We start from the raw sequence: 17,556 nt of genomic DNA on the forward strand, positions 1-17,556 counted from the left end.
TAGTAATTTTCCACGTTTTTATCGTTCTTTGTTGAACGCACTTTGTATAGTTGCTCCGTCTATCTCACTTTTCTTGCGGAATTAATGTTGTTTTCTACCAAAGATGTTGAAAGATCAGTGTCACGTGAATTTAGGCATCCGCAGTCAGGCACCTGATGTGTGACATTGAAATGCATATGTTTCGAAACATACTTGTCACATGTCAACCAACTTCAACTACACAAATATAAGGAACATAAAATGTTTTTAGTTGCCATGTAGTTCCCGTGACGTTCTAAATCTTAAACAAAAAATCCTCTATTATAGAAACAAGTAGGCCATTGTTTTAATGTAATAAGTAAAACTTAAATCAATAACATGTCTGATGAATGTCATTGCGTTCCTTCCCCTTGGGTAGGAGCGAGCATGCGCATAAGAAATCCAGCCTTGCCTTATTTGGATATGGTAATATGTAGTTTCTTCTAGCAAATGATCGCTCGCTCAGCTAACATGTGACGCTGAGAGACCGCTTGGCAGGCGGAGCCTGGCGCGACGCTGAGGGTATAACCAGTAGACAACGGATAGTGCGATCAGTGAGGGTAGAGCAGCACTGGGAGATGAACTTTGTTACTATGAAACTTAAAAAAATTAGGAAAATAGTGTACAAATTATCAATAACCCTCTTAAATCCAAAACCTGCCCCTTGGGTTTGACGTTTTTAGTGTAGTTAGCCAGGAAAGGGCTTTGAATCTCACAATTCTTGCACTTTTTTTGAAAAGAATGTGTGAGACAGTTAGCCAGCCTGCTAGGCTAGCTAGCTAGCTAAGGGTGACACAGGCGGCAGGAGAACAAAAGATTTTTTTGACTGGTTGTACTGACACCAAGTCCATGCAGAACGTCTTATTACCACCACTATGCCCGTTTTACTTTTTCTGATAGACACGTCCGCTTCCATGAACCAGCGCACCCATTTGGGCACTACCTATCTGGACATAGCAAAAGGCGCTGTTGAGACTTTTATGAAGGTACTGTAACCACGGGACACATTAAATATTTGGGAGCTCCCGGATCAACGTCACATTCTCAGCTAGCCTGGCTGTCAGAATCGACTTCTTACTGATATTTATCTACTATTTCCACAGCTCCGAGGGAGAGATCCGGCGAGTCGTGGGGACCGGTATATGTTGGTAAATTATGAAGACGTTCCGTTCGGGATCAAGGTAGAGTTTTTTTTTTTCGGATCATGTCCAGTTTTCACTGTCCGGTTAGACTGTCCCTCCATCGCCACGCCACGTTGCGATCACTACATCAATTGTGTCGAGGAAATCTCCAGGAGGAGCTTTCGTACCCCTTTTAAAACATGGCCGACATTTTGTTTGAATCTGATCAGGCAACTCTGGCTGTTATTTATACAGCGAGGTGGTTTCTGGGCGGGAGGGGTGACAGACCACCCTACTTTACTTGTTAACAATACATATTCACATTCCTCGATATTTAATTCAAATCTAAATAAACTATATGACCTGGTATAGAGTTAGATTACATGTTGTAGTGTAGGTACTTAATATAAAGTAATATAATTAATGTAATTGGAGACAAAAAAACTAATTTGGGATTTTCTTTTTTTTTCCGTTTGCTCAATACAGATGAATTAAAAAATGAAAACTTCCCATGATGTTGTTCCAATGAAAACTCATTCAATAGTTGCATTCCAATTGTTTCTAAAGTTATGTTACTGATTAATCTTGATGTTGATCTCTTTTAAAGGCTGGATGGAAGGAGAGCCATGCCACCTTCATGACTGAACTAAGGAACCTCCAGGCAACTGGACTCACAACTATTGGCCAGTCCCTGAGGACGGCCTTTGATTTACTCAATCTAAACAGATTAGTCACTGGGATAGACAACTATGGACAGGTATGTAGGGCTGAAGAGATGAACACCCACCCTCCCCCTTTTCTCCAGATTCCCAGTCATTCAAGCATCAACCACCTACAAACGGTGCCCCCCCCACCCACTTCACAAACAAATTATGACAATGCGATAACAAATATTTTGAATGTCTTTGACTTCCCCAAGTGCATGATAAACCTTATTAGTGGTGTATGATGTTGAATGGAAATAATGGCTTTGAAGTAATTTTAGTCTTCAGTTTGAGGATTTATTTAGTTTAAATAAAAAATGATCAAAGAACATAATTTATTAGCATAATTGACTTAGATTTTTAAGTGAAATATTTTAGTCTTGTCACTGTGTTTTGATGTGCAAGTGAAGTGCAAAATGACAGTTTCAATGGACTGGTATCTGTTATTTTAGCTGTTTTATATTGTAGATGATTTAATTTCTTAAAGGAGAATGATGAGGGTTACATGCACTAGTGATTGGTTTATGATGTTGTAATGTTTAAAGGTCATTAGATGGACCCCAAAATGAAAAATTGTGTGAGTTTTTCATTAAGTGGTTCGGAACCAAGTGTTATTGAACAGAAAAGATAGTACCATTGGAAATCAAGACACCGTTTTGGTGATAATGAATGTCGTAACTTGTCCAGGTGGTGTTCTTGTAAAACTTATATATAACGGTATATATTGAGTGACCTGCAGAGGAGTTAATATTCCTCTGGAGTGCTTCCCTCTACAGGAACAAAGGACCCTTTGGGTTGCTAGGGATCTGAGATGGCTATCCCTGCAGAAGACAACGGTACAGCAGTAGGGAGGGGGGATCCGGCAGACGTTAATCCTAGCACTCTTTTTGTTGAAACTGGTAGAGGAGAGAAAGTTTCAGCAAATGTTCCCCATCAATGCACTTTAAATTCTACATGGACTGTGTCTTTAATGGCACTGCTCACAGTGATGCCTTTTCATTTTCTCCTGGTTACAACACTACCAAGAATCTACACTTTGGTTTCTCATGATTACAAAATTTCAAATTTGCTCAAACTAACTTTTTTGGAATCTGTTGGATTGGACTGTGTTTTGGCATACTGCATCTTAGGAGTCAGGATTAAAGTAACCCTCCCTCAAATGCAGAACTGGCTTTTAAGATGATTGAAAAACAGTTTTTTTTTGGAAAATATTTTATTGCATAGCTTTATTTCTTAGTATTTGATTTCATGCTTCGTTCACATGTATATTTGCTCAGAAGTTTGTCATAACAAATAGGCCATTATAGTTTTTGTGTGTTGGTTAGTTGTGCGACTGCAAAGGGTTTGGCCACCCTCAACTGAGATTAGAGTTGTAGCTATCGCTCGACTTTCATTTTGAATTAGTAGTGATTGCTTGTGTTTATGTACGGGCTGTAGTGTAGTTTCATGTTCTTGAGTTAGCACACACATGCTTGATCATATTTTATCAGTGGAATAATTAAGGAGACTATATTTCAGAATCGGAAACCTTTATTGCTAGTGTTGTAAACACAATATAGAAGTGTGTTTGTGGTGTCAGTACAACTCTTACTTATAATGTTGATTTGATGAAGAGCTCTCAAGCCAAACTGTGGTGAAGTGGTTTCAGTCTGGCGACAAATGCAAATGTCCAAAAAGAGAACAATATACTTCGCTTATTTTTGCACATCCCATGAGTTTCTCAGATCGGTTAATGCAGCGGACTGTCCATAGTTGTTAAAGAAGTCAAACACGACGATTTCTAATACTAATATTTTACAAATAATAACAAGATAATGAACTAATATTTTTTCATAAATAAAACATCATCATGTATATTCTTCTTGGGATATGTTTAAAGCCATATTATTTAATTTTTAAATTAAAAAATAGTTTTTAACAGTATCTCTTATTTCTCTCTTTTTAGGGAAGGAATCCATTTTTTCTGGAACCTGCCATCATAATCGCCATCACTGATGGAAGCAAACTGACCAGCAGCGGCGGAGTCCAAGATGAGGTAAGTTTTATGAATACTGCACTCTTAAATCAAGGAAGGTTATTATTAATTGTTTAGGTTCTATTTCACAGATAACATTATTTTAGAGAATTAAATGTAGCAACTGGACAGAAGTAAAACTTAACTTAATTAGCCTGTTAGTCTGGTTGCCTTTAAATAATGCAAGTCATATTTTTATTTAATTACTTCACTCTCATATGACATTGCTTCCTTAAACTGACTTAAATGTTCCATTTCACTGGAAGTTCATATGCAACTAAGCAGGTTCCTATTATTGCTTCACTCCTACGCTACACTCCTACACCACACATCCCAGCATCCTTAAAAGATATTCACTGCTTTATATTTCCTGTTTGTCTGAAATGTATAATGAGAATTTCTCCATGAAGATGAAATTGATTTACTGTTTTACTCAAATGAGCTACCATAGCTTTACAAGTCTGCAACCCACCTGCAATCTACCCATTAACTATACAACTGTTATACAAATAATACATTAGTATTGCTTATTTATGCCTATTTTTGAAATATGATATTATATTGACAACCGTGTAAATGTTAAAACTAGTTTAAAGCAAACTGAAATTGAAACATTCAAATGTGTATTCATGTTTTCAGTAACAGTGTAATTTGATCCTTGGACCAACTAAAATATAGTTGTAAAATTGTACTGGGCACCATTGACAATCATTAAACTGTCTAACTGTTCATAAAAGGTATCAAGATCTAGTAGAAAAAAATATTTATTTTTAAAAATGTAAACTCTCTCTTAACTATATTTTTTATGAAGTATCTATAAAAACACCTGGTGTCTAATGTTATTAAAGTTTATATTTTATTATTCATTTAATTGAACCTTTTTCAATATTATGTCAAATGCATAACTTGTTATTCTTGATAAATAACTATAATCCTATTTACTTTATCATCCAGCTTCATCTGCCTCTCACCACACCTCTACCCGGAAGTGAGCTGACCAAAGAGCCTTTCCGCTGGGACCAGCGCCTATTCTCTCTTGTTCTGCGCATTCCCGGCAATGCTCTAGTAGATCCCGAACCTCTCGGTGGGGTCCCCCCTGATGAATCTCCCATCACCCCAATGTGTGAAGTAACTGGAGGTATGTTTACAAATACATTAACCGTAACCAACAAGAAAATGGGAATGTGGTTTGTTTTGTTTTACCATATAATTAATGCATTTGTATTTTGGAATGCTTTGATACAACCCCTATTGCTCCCTGTTAGCAGGATCATAGAATCTTGGCTTTGAAATAAAAGCTGACAAGTGACAATCAATAGTATTCTTAAAACATTATTTAATTGCATTTTTTCTACAAAGGCAGCATTGGAAGCTAAAGTTGGCAGTAAATTTAGCCTGACTAGAACAGTGTGTTTTATGTTCTGGGTTTATGTGTTTCTATCAGTATTGTACACACCGCTTTTGCGACCACCTGTCGTAGTTTCCTTTCTTGGTCTTTAGTCTTTTTTCAGCTCAGGTTCTCCCTGACTCTCCAAGGCATGGGACATAATACTTGGTCTTGAAGCAAAATTTAATTAAAAAAAAAAGTTTCTCCTTTAATGATACTCATGACACAAACATTGAAATAATCTCTCACAGTGCACAGAGATAAATTGACAAAATGTTTCTTTCTTTCCTTTAAATCATGGAAAATATAACCGTCAGTGTCCATGACGGTGTCCATGTTTAATTAGAAGTTGTATTGTTAGTACCAAGTTCCAATGCAGAGAAATTTAGTAGCAAATGTAATTAATATCTGTAACGTTTCATTTTAACCCAAATCATATTAAAGAAGGAAAAACATCTCTGCAAGGACTCTTATAGTTCTACTAAACCTTTATTGATAGGACTGAGCATGTGGTTTTGGGGGATGCAAAATCTCGCACCAATACCCCAAAGGTGACCGTATTGGTTGCTCAGTCCAACCCTTTTCACCATCTTCCTGCTCCCCCTTGGCTGTGTCGTCGGCATGCATGGAATTAATGTTGAATACAAGTTCCTCCTGCACAACCACCACTGCCTTCACAGTGAAGCCCCCACTTACCTCATTGACCTCTTCAATCCACACAACTCAGCCAGGACCTGGTCAGGCCAACAGCACTGTCTGCTTGCACCCAGGACACATCTGAATACATTGGGGAAAGGGCTTTTGAAGCAGCTTCTCCCCATCTGTTGAATGTCCTTCGTGACCACCTCAGGTCTCCAAAGATAGTGGATGCTTTTTTTTCAAAGGACTCAAAACATACCTTTAAAAAGATACACCTAACCTAATATTGTTACTTTTAATATTGTTATGTTTTCTCTTGTTTTAATGTCTCTATCCTGCTTTAAAACTGTAGCACTTTGAGATTTGTTGACCGAATTTAAAGTGCAATAAAAAAATTAAAAATATTATTATTATTAATGATTTATTTATAAGGTTTACTGCAGCATTTCAAAGGCAGTAGGGTGTAAAATTAGATGATTATATTTATTCAGGCAGAATATTCAAATGCTTCTTGATGCTCCGTTTATATTTCAACTTTCTCTATATTGGATATTTCTTGAATTATTTCTATTTCCTCTGTTCTAGATATTAACTATCACATCATGCCTGTGATACATGGCTTTCATCTGATGCCTATGAACAATTAGTATATTATTTAAACAGGTTTTAAAGGTCCAATGGTCATCTTGGTAACCATTTTTTTTCAGCTAACAAAAAAAACCTAGAAGGTCACACACAGTACGAAAGATTGGACTGATGTTGAAAGCAGAACTCGACACCATTCAATGTGTTGGTTAATGCTGATGGCAGGGCTCACTCTCAGCCATCCTCTATTCAACTGACCGAGTGTGCTGTGCAAGGTCACTACAGGTCAAGCTTGGATGGCTAGTTTATTATGCGTTTTCTTTCACTGCTTAATATGGTGCTGATCTGTCAGCAAAATGTCTTCTTTTGAGTTCTATGTAACTGTTTAGCTCAACGTCCTGAAAAATCTAAACGAGTACTTATGTCTGACATCTTTGTCTCTGACAGGACGCTCTTACAGTGTGTTCTCCCAGCGCATGTTAAATCAGTGTCTGGAGTCTTTGGTGCAGAAGATTCAAAGCGGGGTCGTGATCAACTTTGAGAAGACTGGACCAGACCCTCCTCCGTTAGAGGGTGAGCTATGCCATTGGATGTTGGGATCATGGGCATGCTAATATAATTGGAAAAAGTGTGGATGTTTGATGGATGATTTAATATACTATAACAACTTATTGTCGACAAACGATATGTGTCATTGGTACGACTGTTACATTACCTACAAACCTACAAAGTCTGTCAGTTGATAAGTATGGAAAATATTGTCTTTTGATGTAAGGTAGTAGTTTTATATTGATAATGGCATCGGTTTCCATTGTCAACTGTGGTGATGTATAGTGAAATTAGCCTCTTAAACTTCATCTCTGTAATATTAATATATACAATCCATATTTGCTCTTCTATACAGATGCTCCTGCTGAGACGGTGAAGTCAGGTTCCCAACCCTGGCATTGCTGTCACAAGCTGATTTATGTTCGACCCAACCCTAAAACTGGTGTTCCTATCGGACACTGGCCCATCCCAGAGGCCTTCTGGCCGGACCAGAACTCCCCAACACTGGTGAGACAAAGCAAATGTGTTGTATATTAATTAAAATATAATGTAAGAACTGATTTAGCCCCTATTATTTTTTATATATATATATATATATATATATACACACATTTCTTTTATTTTCAGAGTAAAATGTAAATGCAATCAAGTCTGTAAAGTGGCACCCCTTTTTATAAACCCTCTTTCTTATTAAAATGGTGTAATTAGACTATTTTAGTCATGCTTTTGCAGATTTTCTATATAAAACCCTCATCTCAAGTTTCTTGCTCATGTTTTTCGTATTATGTTGCATGATTACATTGTTATGAAGGAGATCTGTTGTTGTGTGTCATTACAAGCCCCCACGTTCAGCTCACCCTCACGTACGTTTCTCCTGTCTGGATGCCGAGCCCATGGTGATTGACAAGGTGCCCTTTGACAAATACGAGCTGGAGCCTTCGCCTCTCACTCAGTACATTCTGGAAAGGAAGTCTCCCCACACCTGCTGGCAGGTACAACAACATCACTTGCACCCTTCATTTTGCGTAGCGACTGCTGGGTTACATTTTATTATGTTTAACAAATTTTTAAATCAAAGTCTAACAATTTATTAAAATGTACACACATTGTAACACAGATGTAACTTTCTTTTCCTTTGTCATTGTTCCTTAAACCAGTTAAAAATATTAAAAATCCAAGTAGTACATCAGTTGATGAAAGAAATTGACTGCGTAAAAGCATCAAATTTAGAGCTTATTTCTCTCTTTTTGGTTTTAAGGTAACCAACAATCTCTTAGTTAAACCATCTGATTTATAGTTGTAAAATGTGTTACCTCCTCTATTTAAAAACAGTGTCTCCTCAAACACTTCAATACACCTTTTTCATTGTCTTTTCTCTCAGGTGTTTGTGTGCAACAGTGCCAAGTACAGTGACCTGGGACAACCCTTTGGATACCTGAAGGCCAGCACTGCTCTCAACTGTGTCAATCTTTTTGTGATGCCCTACAACTACCCAGTGCTGCTTCCTCTCTTAGGTAGCACTTCATCCTTGCAAGACAACACTGCACCTTTAAGACAAGTTTGATGTGTAAAGGTTGTGTTAAAGTTTTGATAAAGTTGGTTGGATATCCTTGCATCTTGTAAGATTCAATCGTATTAGAAAATGATCACCTCATTGTAAACAATTTTCCATGCAATTAGATCAGTTTGTAATTGGTGAGATTGTTGACAGGCAGAGCTGCGTTATTACTAGCGATCATTGATTAATAGAATTCTAGCTGGTGGTCAACCCCTGGTTATTTAATAGGTAAATAATTATTATGGGGAAAGAATCTAATAATTCAGCAGTGGCCTCTGTGCTCTAGTTCCATCTGAGCAAATCAATACTTCTTTAAGGACAAGATATAATATAGAAGTCTTTGGCTGTTTGTTAATGATTTCCATTTTAATTGAGTAAATTATCTTTGTTCCAAACCTTTAATCATGATATTCATTTTTTCATTTATGCTTTGCATGTTCTCATTCCAGATGACTTGATTAAAGTGCACAAGTTCAAGCCCACACTCAAATGGAGACAGTCATTTGAGAACTACCTTAAGACCATGCCGCCTTATTACATAGGGGTAAGTCTCGGTCTCTCGTAGCCATGGTTATTTCTACTCCAGCTGTTGCTAGACTGATTGCGCCTGTGTTTCTCTGCAGTCTTTAAGGAAGGCTCTAAGAATTATGGGAGCTCCGAACCTGCTGGCAGAGAACATGGAGTATGGTCTGAGTTACAGTGTGGTCTCTTACCTTAAGAAGCTCAGTCAGCAGGTAATGTTCTTGAGTCAAGCCATTTTACATTTGATATATTCATCTGTGTATTATCATTTTAAATATTTGTATTCTTCAGTGGAGTACTGTGGCCTCCCCAAGCCCAGGGGAAGACTTAAATTTTGAAAACATCAGATCTAGATATGCTATGAACAATTATGTTCTGATAGTCTTCCTTAAACTTTTAATTTTAATAATAACTAATAATACGTTTATTTAGAATCTCATTTGCAATTCTGATATGTTTTTTGTGGTTTTCCTTTGCAGACCAAAATAGAATATGATCGCTTGATAGGCTCCGTCGGTAAAAAACCACCGCCGGAGTCGGGCACCAAGGTCCGCTGGCGGGGAGGTGGCATTTCTCTTTCTCGACGTCGGGATTTCATCCAGCAGCTGCAGAATCTCACTGGAGAACTCCCCAATTTGCCACTAGAGCTCAATCCCAAAGAGTTCCAGGGCTTTCACTTGGCACACTTAAACAAGGTCAGACAGCAGTGGTGAATTCTGCTAACAATTTACTTTTTCTTGTCCAATTCATATATATTAATATATTTTCATTATACAAAATGTTAAGCAGCTAGTAGGCTAAAACAGTGGGCAGGTCTTGAAGATCTCATTAAGGCATGGGAAAAACCTTATTTTATAGTCAAATTTGATTGACCTTGTAAGGTACTTACAAGAGTGGTAGCATATCTAAAATTTGCATGATTATGTTAATCTGTGCTGGGATGAGATCCAATGAAAAAGAGATAGGACACTGCAGATTCATGTGACTCCATGAAAAAAATCTTAATTATTGTGTTTTTGTTTAATAGAGTCCAACTTCGGGTAAAATGTTCATTAACATGTTTTTTATAATTTACACAGAGTCTAAAACCGCAGAGTTTTAGAAATCCCTACGACATTCCACGCAGCCATCTGTTGGATCAGCTCACCCGCATGAGACGCAACCTGCTGAACACTAGTGTCTGTGCCCTAAGAGGGCAAGACGCAGGTACGGTCCAAACCTTTTCTACAATGAATAGTAACTTATTTAAAGGTTCTTCTTTTAAATGTTTCCAATTACAGACCAGCTCCACAGCGTGCCAATAGCTCAGATGGGAAACTACCAGGACTTCCTGAAAGCTGCCCCCCAGCCTCTTCGAGATGCTGATCCTGAGCAACCAAAACGTGTGCATACATTTGGAAACCCTTTCAAGTTGGACAAGAAGGTAGGTTCCAGGAATATACATTAAAGGTTCCTGCTCTTGCTCCAGTGTACTTGGAGAACCCAATCTACTTAAGTTTTTTCCAAGCTTCAGTGGATAGTGTTGATTTTGAAAATGTATATGATGGTCACTAATATATTCGCTAAGTATTTGCAAGTGTTTATAAAGGAGCTGATTGCACCCCCATGCTATGCTTCACTACAACCTTAGCAGCTTTTTCAATGGTTGTGAGGACAATTGTTCCTTCAGCTCCCAGTGTGGGCCAGGTTATCCATCGGTTAGGGGTCATCTACACAGTTTTGCTTTGCATCCTCTCCTTCAGGCTGTCACATGTTTAGTTTATAATGGCTGAGTGCTGTGTCTTAGATTGTGTTCGCTAGTATATGAAACCAGAAAATCTCTTGGCTTAGTGGGTTGAAGACAAGATTCAGGCCTATTGCCTTTCCTACTTTATGATATTGCACACGTTTTTTTTTGTTTTTTTTATGCACTCTTATTTTGCGAGAGAAAAGTGACCACGATGAACACCTCTCTGGAACTTATCCCGCATTAATAGAAATAAACTAGAGAATAAACTAATCCTACTTAATGAACATGGTTGCATATCAAATATATTGGTGTGAATATGGTGAGAGTTCAATGTTTTATTAATCCATAAATAATTATGTATGCTGTGAATGTAATGGAACGTGCATGGTATTGTCAAGTTTCTTAGATATGTGAAAATTTAATCCAAGAGTTGTCAAATAATGTGCGCCATCTGCTTCATTTAAAATCAGGGGATGATGATCGACGAGGCAGATGAGTTTGTGACGGGCCCTCAGAACAAAGGAAAGAGACCAGGGGACAACAACATGACGGGGGGAGGACCCAAAAGACGCAGGTGCATGTCACCCCTGCTCCGTCTGGGCCGGTCCTACACACCACCCGTGACCCCGCCTGCCAGCCCCCGTTCGTCCCCAGGTGAGTAAATATATGAAGTTATACGCAATAGTCTACACATGATCAAGCTACAGTAAGTATATGAAGTTATACGCAATAGTCTACACATCAAGATTCAATCAATATTACATACATATTACATTAAAGGCGCCGACGAGGACGGCTGCCTCTTCAGTATTTACTGTTACTTATTAATTTTTTACTATAATTTTTTAAATGGATACTTTTGAACATGGAGAGAATCGTCTTGTTTACTCAAAAGAGGATCTGCTATCGCTGAAGTCAATGGCACGGGCTGGAGATCGCCACGAGATCCCGATCGAACTTCAGCGCCGTTATCGTGGCTGTAGAGCAGGCAAGAGGCTTAAGGCTAAGCTAACGGACAATCGGAGACGTCACAGACCAACGATCCCAACGATCACGATGGGGAACGTCAATTCACTGACGAATAAGATCGACGAGCTGTCTGCCCTCAACAACCAGCGGATCTACAGAGAGAGCAGCTTGTTGATCTTCACGGAGACGTGGTTCACGCAGCTGACTCCGGACTCACACGTGGAGCTGCCGGGTTTCAGCACCGTCAGAGCGAACAGAGACGCAGACGCTTGTGGGAAGCGCAGAGGAGGAGGACTGATCATGTACGTGAATAAACGCTGGTGTAGCCCGGGACACGTTACTGTGAAGAAAGTCTTGTGTTGTCAAAATTTAGTTTGTTGGCTGTCATTATGCGTCCATATTATCTACCGCGTGAGTTCAGTCACGTGATCGCGCTGTGTGTTTACATTCCTCCGAGCGCTGCGGCTGCATCTGCCTGTGAGAAGATCCACACAGTGACAGCTCGACTTCAGAATCAACATCCTGACGCGTTTATCATCATCTCTGGAGACTTTAATCATGCCAACCTGGACTCTACTCTGCCTACTTTCCATCAGGCTGTGGATTGTCCCACCAGGAATAACAGGACAATTGACCTTCTTTATTCCAACTTGAAGGACGCCTACAGAGCTAAACCTCTTCCTCCACTTGGAAGGTCCGATCATAACCTGGTCCACCTTCAGTCACAGTACATTCCTCTGGTGCAGAGACAGACTGTGACCACTAAGACAATCAGAAAGTGGACACCAGCTGTGGAGGATGCCATCAGAGACTGCTTTGAAACAGACTGTGATGTGCTGCTGAGGTCTCATGGTGAGGACATCGAGGGACAGGCACACTGTCTAACGGATTATTTAAATTTCTGCTTGGACGTTGTCGCCCCGCTGTTACCCTAATAATAAACCATGGGTAACAAAGGAGGTCAAGGATGTCCTTAACAGGAAGAAAGTGGCATTCAGGAGCAGGGACAGGGACGCCATGAGGTCAGCTCAGCAGGAGGTGAAGCGATGCTTGAGGGAGGCAAAGGACACCTACAGGAGGAGGTTGGAGGAGAAGCTGAGCCGAGAAGAAATAAGAGAGGTCTGGGATGGTGTTAAAACCATCACTGGACACAAGACCAAGGCCTCTCTGACTGCAGTGGACACGGTGGAGGTGGCAAATGGACTGAACAACTTTTTCAACAGAGGTCACCTTACCCTCACTGCTGCCCGCCTCAGGACCTGCCCCACCTTCTTGTGCCTCCCCCAGCTCCACACAACCACTTCCCAGCTTCACCTCACGCCAGGTACAGGATGTACTTCGGAGGATTCGTCCAGGGAAGGCTGCTGGTCCTGATAAGGTGTCTGCTCGACTGCTAAAGACCTGCGCTGCTGAACTAGCTGAGCCACTCCAGCATGTCTTCAACCTCAGTCTACGGCTGGGGAAAGTACCAACTCTGTGGAAGACTTCCTGTATCGTTCCAGTCCCTAAAAAGATCCAACCGAGTGTGCTGAACGATTACAGACCGGTGGCACTGACTTCGCAGCTGATGAAGACACTGGAGCGGCTGGTCCTCAAACATCTCAGGCCACAAGTCCAGCACGCGCAAGACCCCCTGCGGTTTGCCTACCAGCCAGCAGTTTGTGTGGAAGATGCCATCCATCACCTCCTGCATCGGACCTACTCCCACTTGGATAAAGGAAGCGGTTCAGTGAGAATCCTGTTCCTGGACTTTTCTAGTGCCTTCAACACTATCCAACCCACTCTGCTGCAGGACAAACTGACTAAGATGCATGTGGACCCTGGTCTGGTCTCCTGTATTACGGACTATCTTACTGATCGACCACAGTATGTCAGGCTGAAGGATATGAAGTCTGACACTGTGGTGTGCAGTACAGGAGCACCTCAGGGGACAGTACTGGCCCCTCTCCTCTTCACCATCTACACTTCAGACTTCTGCTACAACTCAGAGCTGAGTCTCGTCCAGAAGTATGCTGACGACACTGCCATTGTTGGATGCATCAGGGACAACAGCGAAGACGAGTATAGGAGTCTGATAAGTGACAGATGATGACAGTCATCCTCTGAACACTGTCATCAGTGAACAGAGAAGCAGAATGAGTGCACGAATGCTCCTACCCAGGTGCAAAACAAATAGACTCAGGGACTCATTCATTCCTCGGGCTATTAAATTGAACAATTCTGAGTTCGGGGGCAGGAGTGGAGTGGGAGTATCTGAATGTTCTGTTCTATGTTAGTCTTTGTATCCTTTGTCTTTGTTGTTTTTCTTTAACCTATGTTCTTTGTCTTTATCTTTAGGCTTAGATTGTGTCATCTTGTTCTTTCTCTTTATGTTCTTCTTTTATTTTTTATTTATTATTTTGTATTGTTTATGAAAAATTGCTGGCTATTGGAAAAAAACAATTTCCCGAAGGATACCTCCTGAGGGATCAATAAAGTTTTACCTTACCTTAAAGTCTATACATGATTGAGCTCAGGTAAATAAAGTCTAGTGTTGCTACACTAAATACATTTTACACATGTTCGAGCTACACTAAATAAAGTCTACACAGGATCAAACTACACTGAATAAATGTTATACATGATCAAGCTACACTAAATAAAGTCAACAAATTGTTGACCTACACTAAATAAAGTCTACACATGATTGATCTTCACCATCTTTAATAACTGATAGAGAATAGTTGACCATTGTTCTTTCTTGCCACACCTGTGTACAATTAACATGTAGGATTGTGTCTTCATCATATTTCAGAGTCTTTGGAAGGATCGGAACCAGACCTTATCATTAACCATCTCCATCAGAATAACTACAGTCCAGGATCCGATTCTGACATTTCTGAACTTGTTGATAATCAGAACGACCCAGATTCCATGAATATACAGGAGAACCAGCATGGGCCCAAAGAGGAGAATGGTGGTGTACAGGAAGGACTTTCACCACTTAGAGATGGGATAGTCGACCTGGTACTGGACGACGACCAGCCCCCTAGATACCTCTCACCCACGGCCTTAAAGAAGCACATCCTCACTGAAACCACAAAGGTCAACAACGATCTGAGAGCACTTATCATCAAGGAGATCAGGAAGCCTGGCAGACGTATGTACCTAGAAGAATATAGTATTATTAACCACTGATAAGAATAATCAAGTAATGGAACCTTTTATTATGGTTTCAGACTACGAGAGGATCTTCCACCTCCTGAAACAACTGCAGGGAACTCTGGACACCAGACTCATCTTCCTCCAGAATATCATAAAAGAAGCTGCAAGGTAAAGTGGATCAAAAAGCAAATGTCTCTTGTTTTGCTTTTTTTTCCAACTTAATTCACTAAAATCTTACTCTTTTGAAGGTTTAAGAAGCGAGTTCTGATTGAGCAGCTAGAAAACTTCCTTGAGGAGATTCACAACAGATCCATAAACCACGTGGACTCGCTCTGAGATCGGCTGGACTCTTGACAGACATTCTTTAGGAGACTCGCTTCGTGTTCTTACTAGGTTTAACTTATTAATTCAGACCCTGACCCAGAAAGAGACAAGCACTTTGAAGAGGGAGGGGGAGCCACAATGTGTCCAAGCACTTTTCAGTGAGAAGAACCATATTTCAAGGTCACCTGGCTGTTAAAGGGGTGTCAGATGAGACATGAACAAGCACTTCTGTTTGATTGTTAACTTGTGCTTAGTTTAAATCTTGCCAAGCGGGTGGAACAAAGAAAATCCTTTATACTGGTGAAGATTCATTTTGAGTCTTTCATTCAGCAAAAGCGCTCTAAGAATAAACTATAAACACCCAATCAGTTGCTCATTATAGGCTGATCTTTAACTGAATTTAGACTAAATGCTTAAAAAACTTGTATTCTACTGAAATTGGTGACAAATGCATGATTACACTCCGTACATCAGCACTCCACTGCAAATCTTGTTTCTGCATTATGCACACATACCTCGACTGTTCTCAATCTGGAAAGACAGTCCTGGATGTCCTGTGTGCTGGTCAACGCTCAGGTTCTGACTCGAGAGCATCACCATCAGCAATAACATAGTGGATCTTTTCTTTTAGCTGATATGCAACTTAGACCAATGGTGATGACCAGAGTCGCTGTTACTACCGCTGCTAATCTCCACCCACCTTAAACCATCTCATTTCCTTGCATTCACTCGCTGGACTCTTCAGAAAGCTTGATGAACGCCAACACATGTGCTCCCTCCTCCCATCCCTCTCCGGACAGGGACCAAAATCTGCCATACTTGTTTGTTTGTGACGAAGCGGCTACCAAAAGAGTATTTTCAACACACTGTAAAGTTGTAAATAAGCCAAGAGAACTATTTAAAGAGAATGTTCAGCAGACATGAATGGCCTTTTTGTAAGTATTTCCATGAATAAAGTTTCTATTTTACACTGTGAAGGGCCTGGAATAAACGTGTTCTGTAAAGACTTTTAGCGTGCTCTATGTTTGAACCTTTATTCATACGAATAACAATGTCTGCTCTTCATTGTTTGGATACTGGTTCACATTATGACTAGGCATTGTGTAGGACAACCCGTACCTGACATTTGCTTCATAAATCTCCCCTAAGAACCTGCTTTATCACATAATTTAAAACATATTTTCAAATGTTCTAACTAAATTTTGTTGAAATTTTCTGCTCTCTTGATTTCAATATATAATATTATATATACATATTTCCTCATAATGTAATGGGAATTTAAAGGTGGTAGGCAGAAGTTTAGGACCCCTCTCAGATTAAATGATAGTTTGCTCCAACTTTATAAGAGAAGATCACAGCAGCAAAATTTGATTTCCTACAAATATATAAACACAGTGTTTTCCAGACCAAAATTCTTAGAGTAGCATTACATAGATTTATTATGATAAATTACATGGAAAAATGGTATGTGCAAAAGTCTGGGCACCCTTTTAATCACATTCATTTCAAGACCTGTAGGGATTTATAGCTGAGGTTGTTGCACAAAATTGCTTTGATTGGCTTGTGAGACCTTCAATTACAAAGACAGGTGGAACCCATCATGAAAAGGGCTGTTTAACAGAGGTCATTGCTAGCTGTGCCTGTCTTAGGGTCTTTTTTAGTGAGTGGCCACATGGGGGTCTAATCAACTCTCATTGACCTAAAAACTTAGATAATTGATTATCATGAATTAGGAGAAGGGTAAAAAAAATTACAAATGGGGTTTGGACTGTCTGTCTCTACAGTCAGAAATGTATGGCCACAAGAACAGTCCTTGTGAAGAAAAGATGTGGTAGGCCAAAATATACAGGCAAAGGATGGTAAGAATGGTCACAGATAAGCCACAGACCACCTCCAGAGAACTACAAGAACATCTGGCTACTGATGGTGTTGTGTTGATCATTCCACAATCCAGCGTACTTTGCACTGAATTCCATGAGAAGAACTTATTGCCTACTGGGAAATTTGGCAGAGGGTCCATTATGTTTTGGGGCTGTTTGGCTAGGACAGGGACTGGAAACATTATTAAAGTTTAGGGCCACATTAATTCCTCTCAGTATCAGTATCAGTATTGACAAGAATGTTCAAGAATCGGTCACAAAGTTTAAGCTGAGCTCGATTTTTATGCAGGATAATATTGTAAGCACCGTTCAATTTCCACCAAGTACAATCTTCTGGAATGGCCATCCCAGTCCCCAGACCTTAACATCATTGGAACTGTATGGATTGATTTGACGCAGGCTGACTGGACTGA

The 17,556-nt window shown here is 39.8% G+C and overlaps 1 protein-coding gene across 1 annotated transcript; it reads left to right on the forward strand.

The window, feature by feature from the left end:
• The first annotated feature begins 522 nt into the window (after positions 1-522).
• Positions 523-16,267, forward strand: ints6 (integrator complex subunit 6). Its single transcript, XM_087804459.1, has 18 exons — positions 523-1,004; positions 1,122-1,199; positions 1,747-1,896; positions 3,789-3,878; positions 4,812-4,995; positions 6,916-7,041; positions 7,373-7,524; positions 7,857-8,009; positions 8,399-8,531; positions 9,025-9,119; positions 9,199-9,309; positions 9,577-9,792; positions 10,177-10,303; positions 10,378-10,520; positions 11,297-11,480; positions 14,590-14,934; positions 15,014-15,107; positions 15,188-16,267. Exons 1-18 carry the CDS (start codon positions 894-896, stop codon positions 15,273-15,275), a joined length of 2,580 nt encoding a protein of 859 aa, XP_087660585.1. The 5' UTR covers positions 523-893; the 3' UTR covers positions 15,276-16,267.
• The last annotated feature ends 1,289 nt before the right edge of the window (positions 16,268-17,556 follow it).

This window comes from Callionymus lyra, chromosome 12 (assembly GCF_982586985.1).
Source record: "Callionymus lyra chromosome 12, fCalLyr1.hap1.1, whole genome shotgun sequence".
NCBI lineage: Eukaryota > Metazoa > Chordata > Actinopteri > Syngnathiformes > Callionymidae > Callionymus > Callionymus lyra.

Excerpts from the sequence above, each read along its gene's own strand:
- ints6 (XM_087804459.1), top strand. The coding sequence starts at position 894 with ATGCCCGTTTTACTTTTTCTGATAGACACGTCCGCTTCCATGAACCAG. Across the intron at positions 8,010-8,398 it reads CTCCCCACACCTGCTGGCAG|GTGTTTGTGTGCAACAGTGC; the intron begins GTACAACAACAT and ends CTTTTCTCTCAG. Across the intron at positions 15,108-15,187 it reads ATCATAAAAGAAGCTGCAAG|GTTTAAGAAGCGAGTTCTGA; the intron begins GTAAAGTGGATC and ends ACTCTTTTGAAG.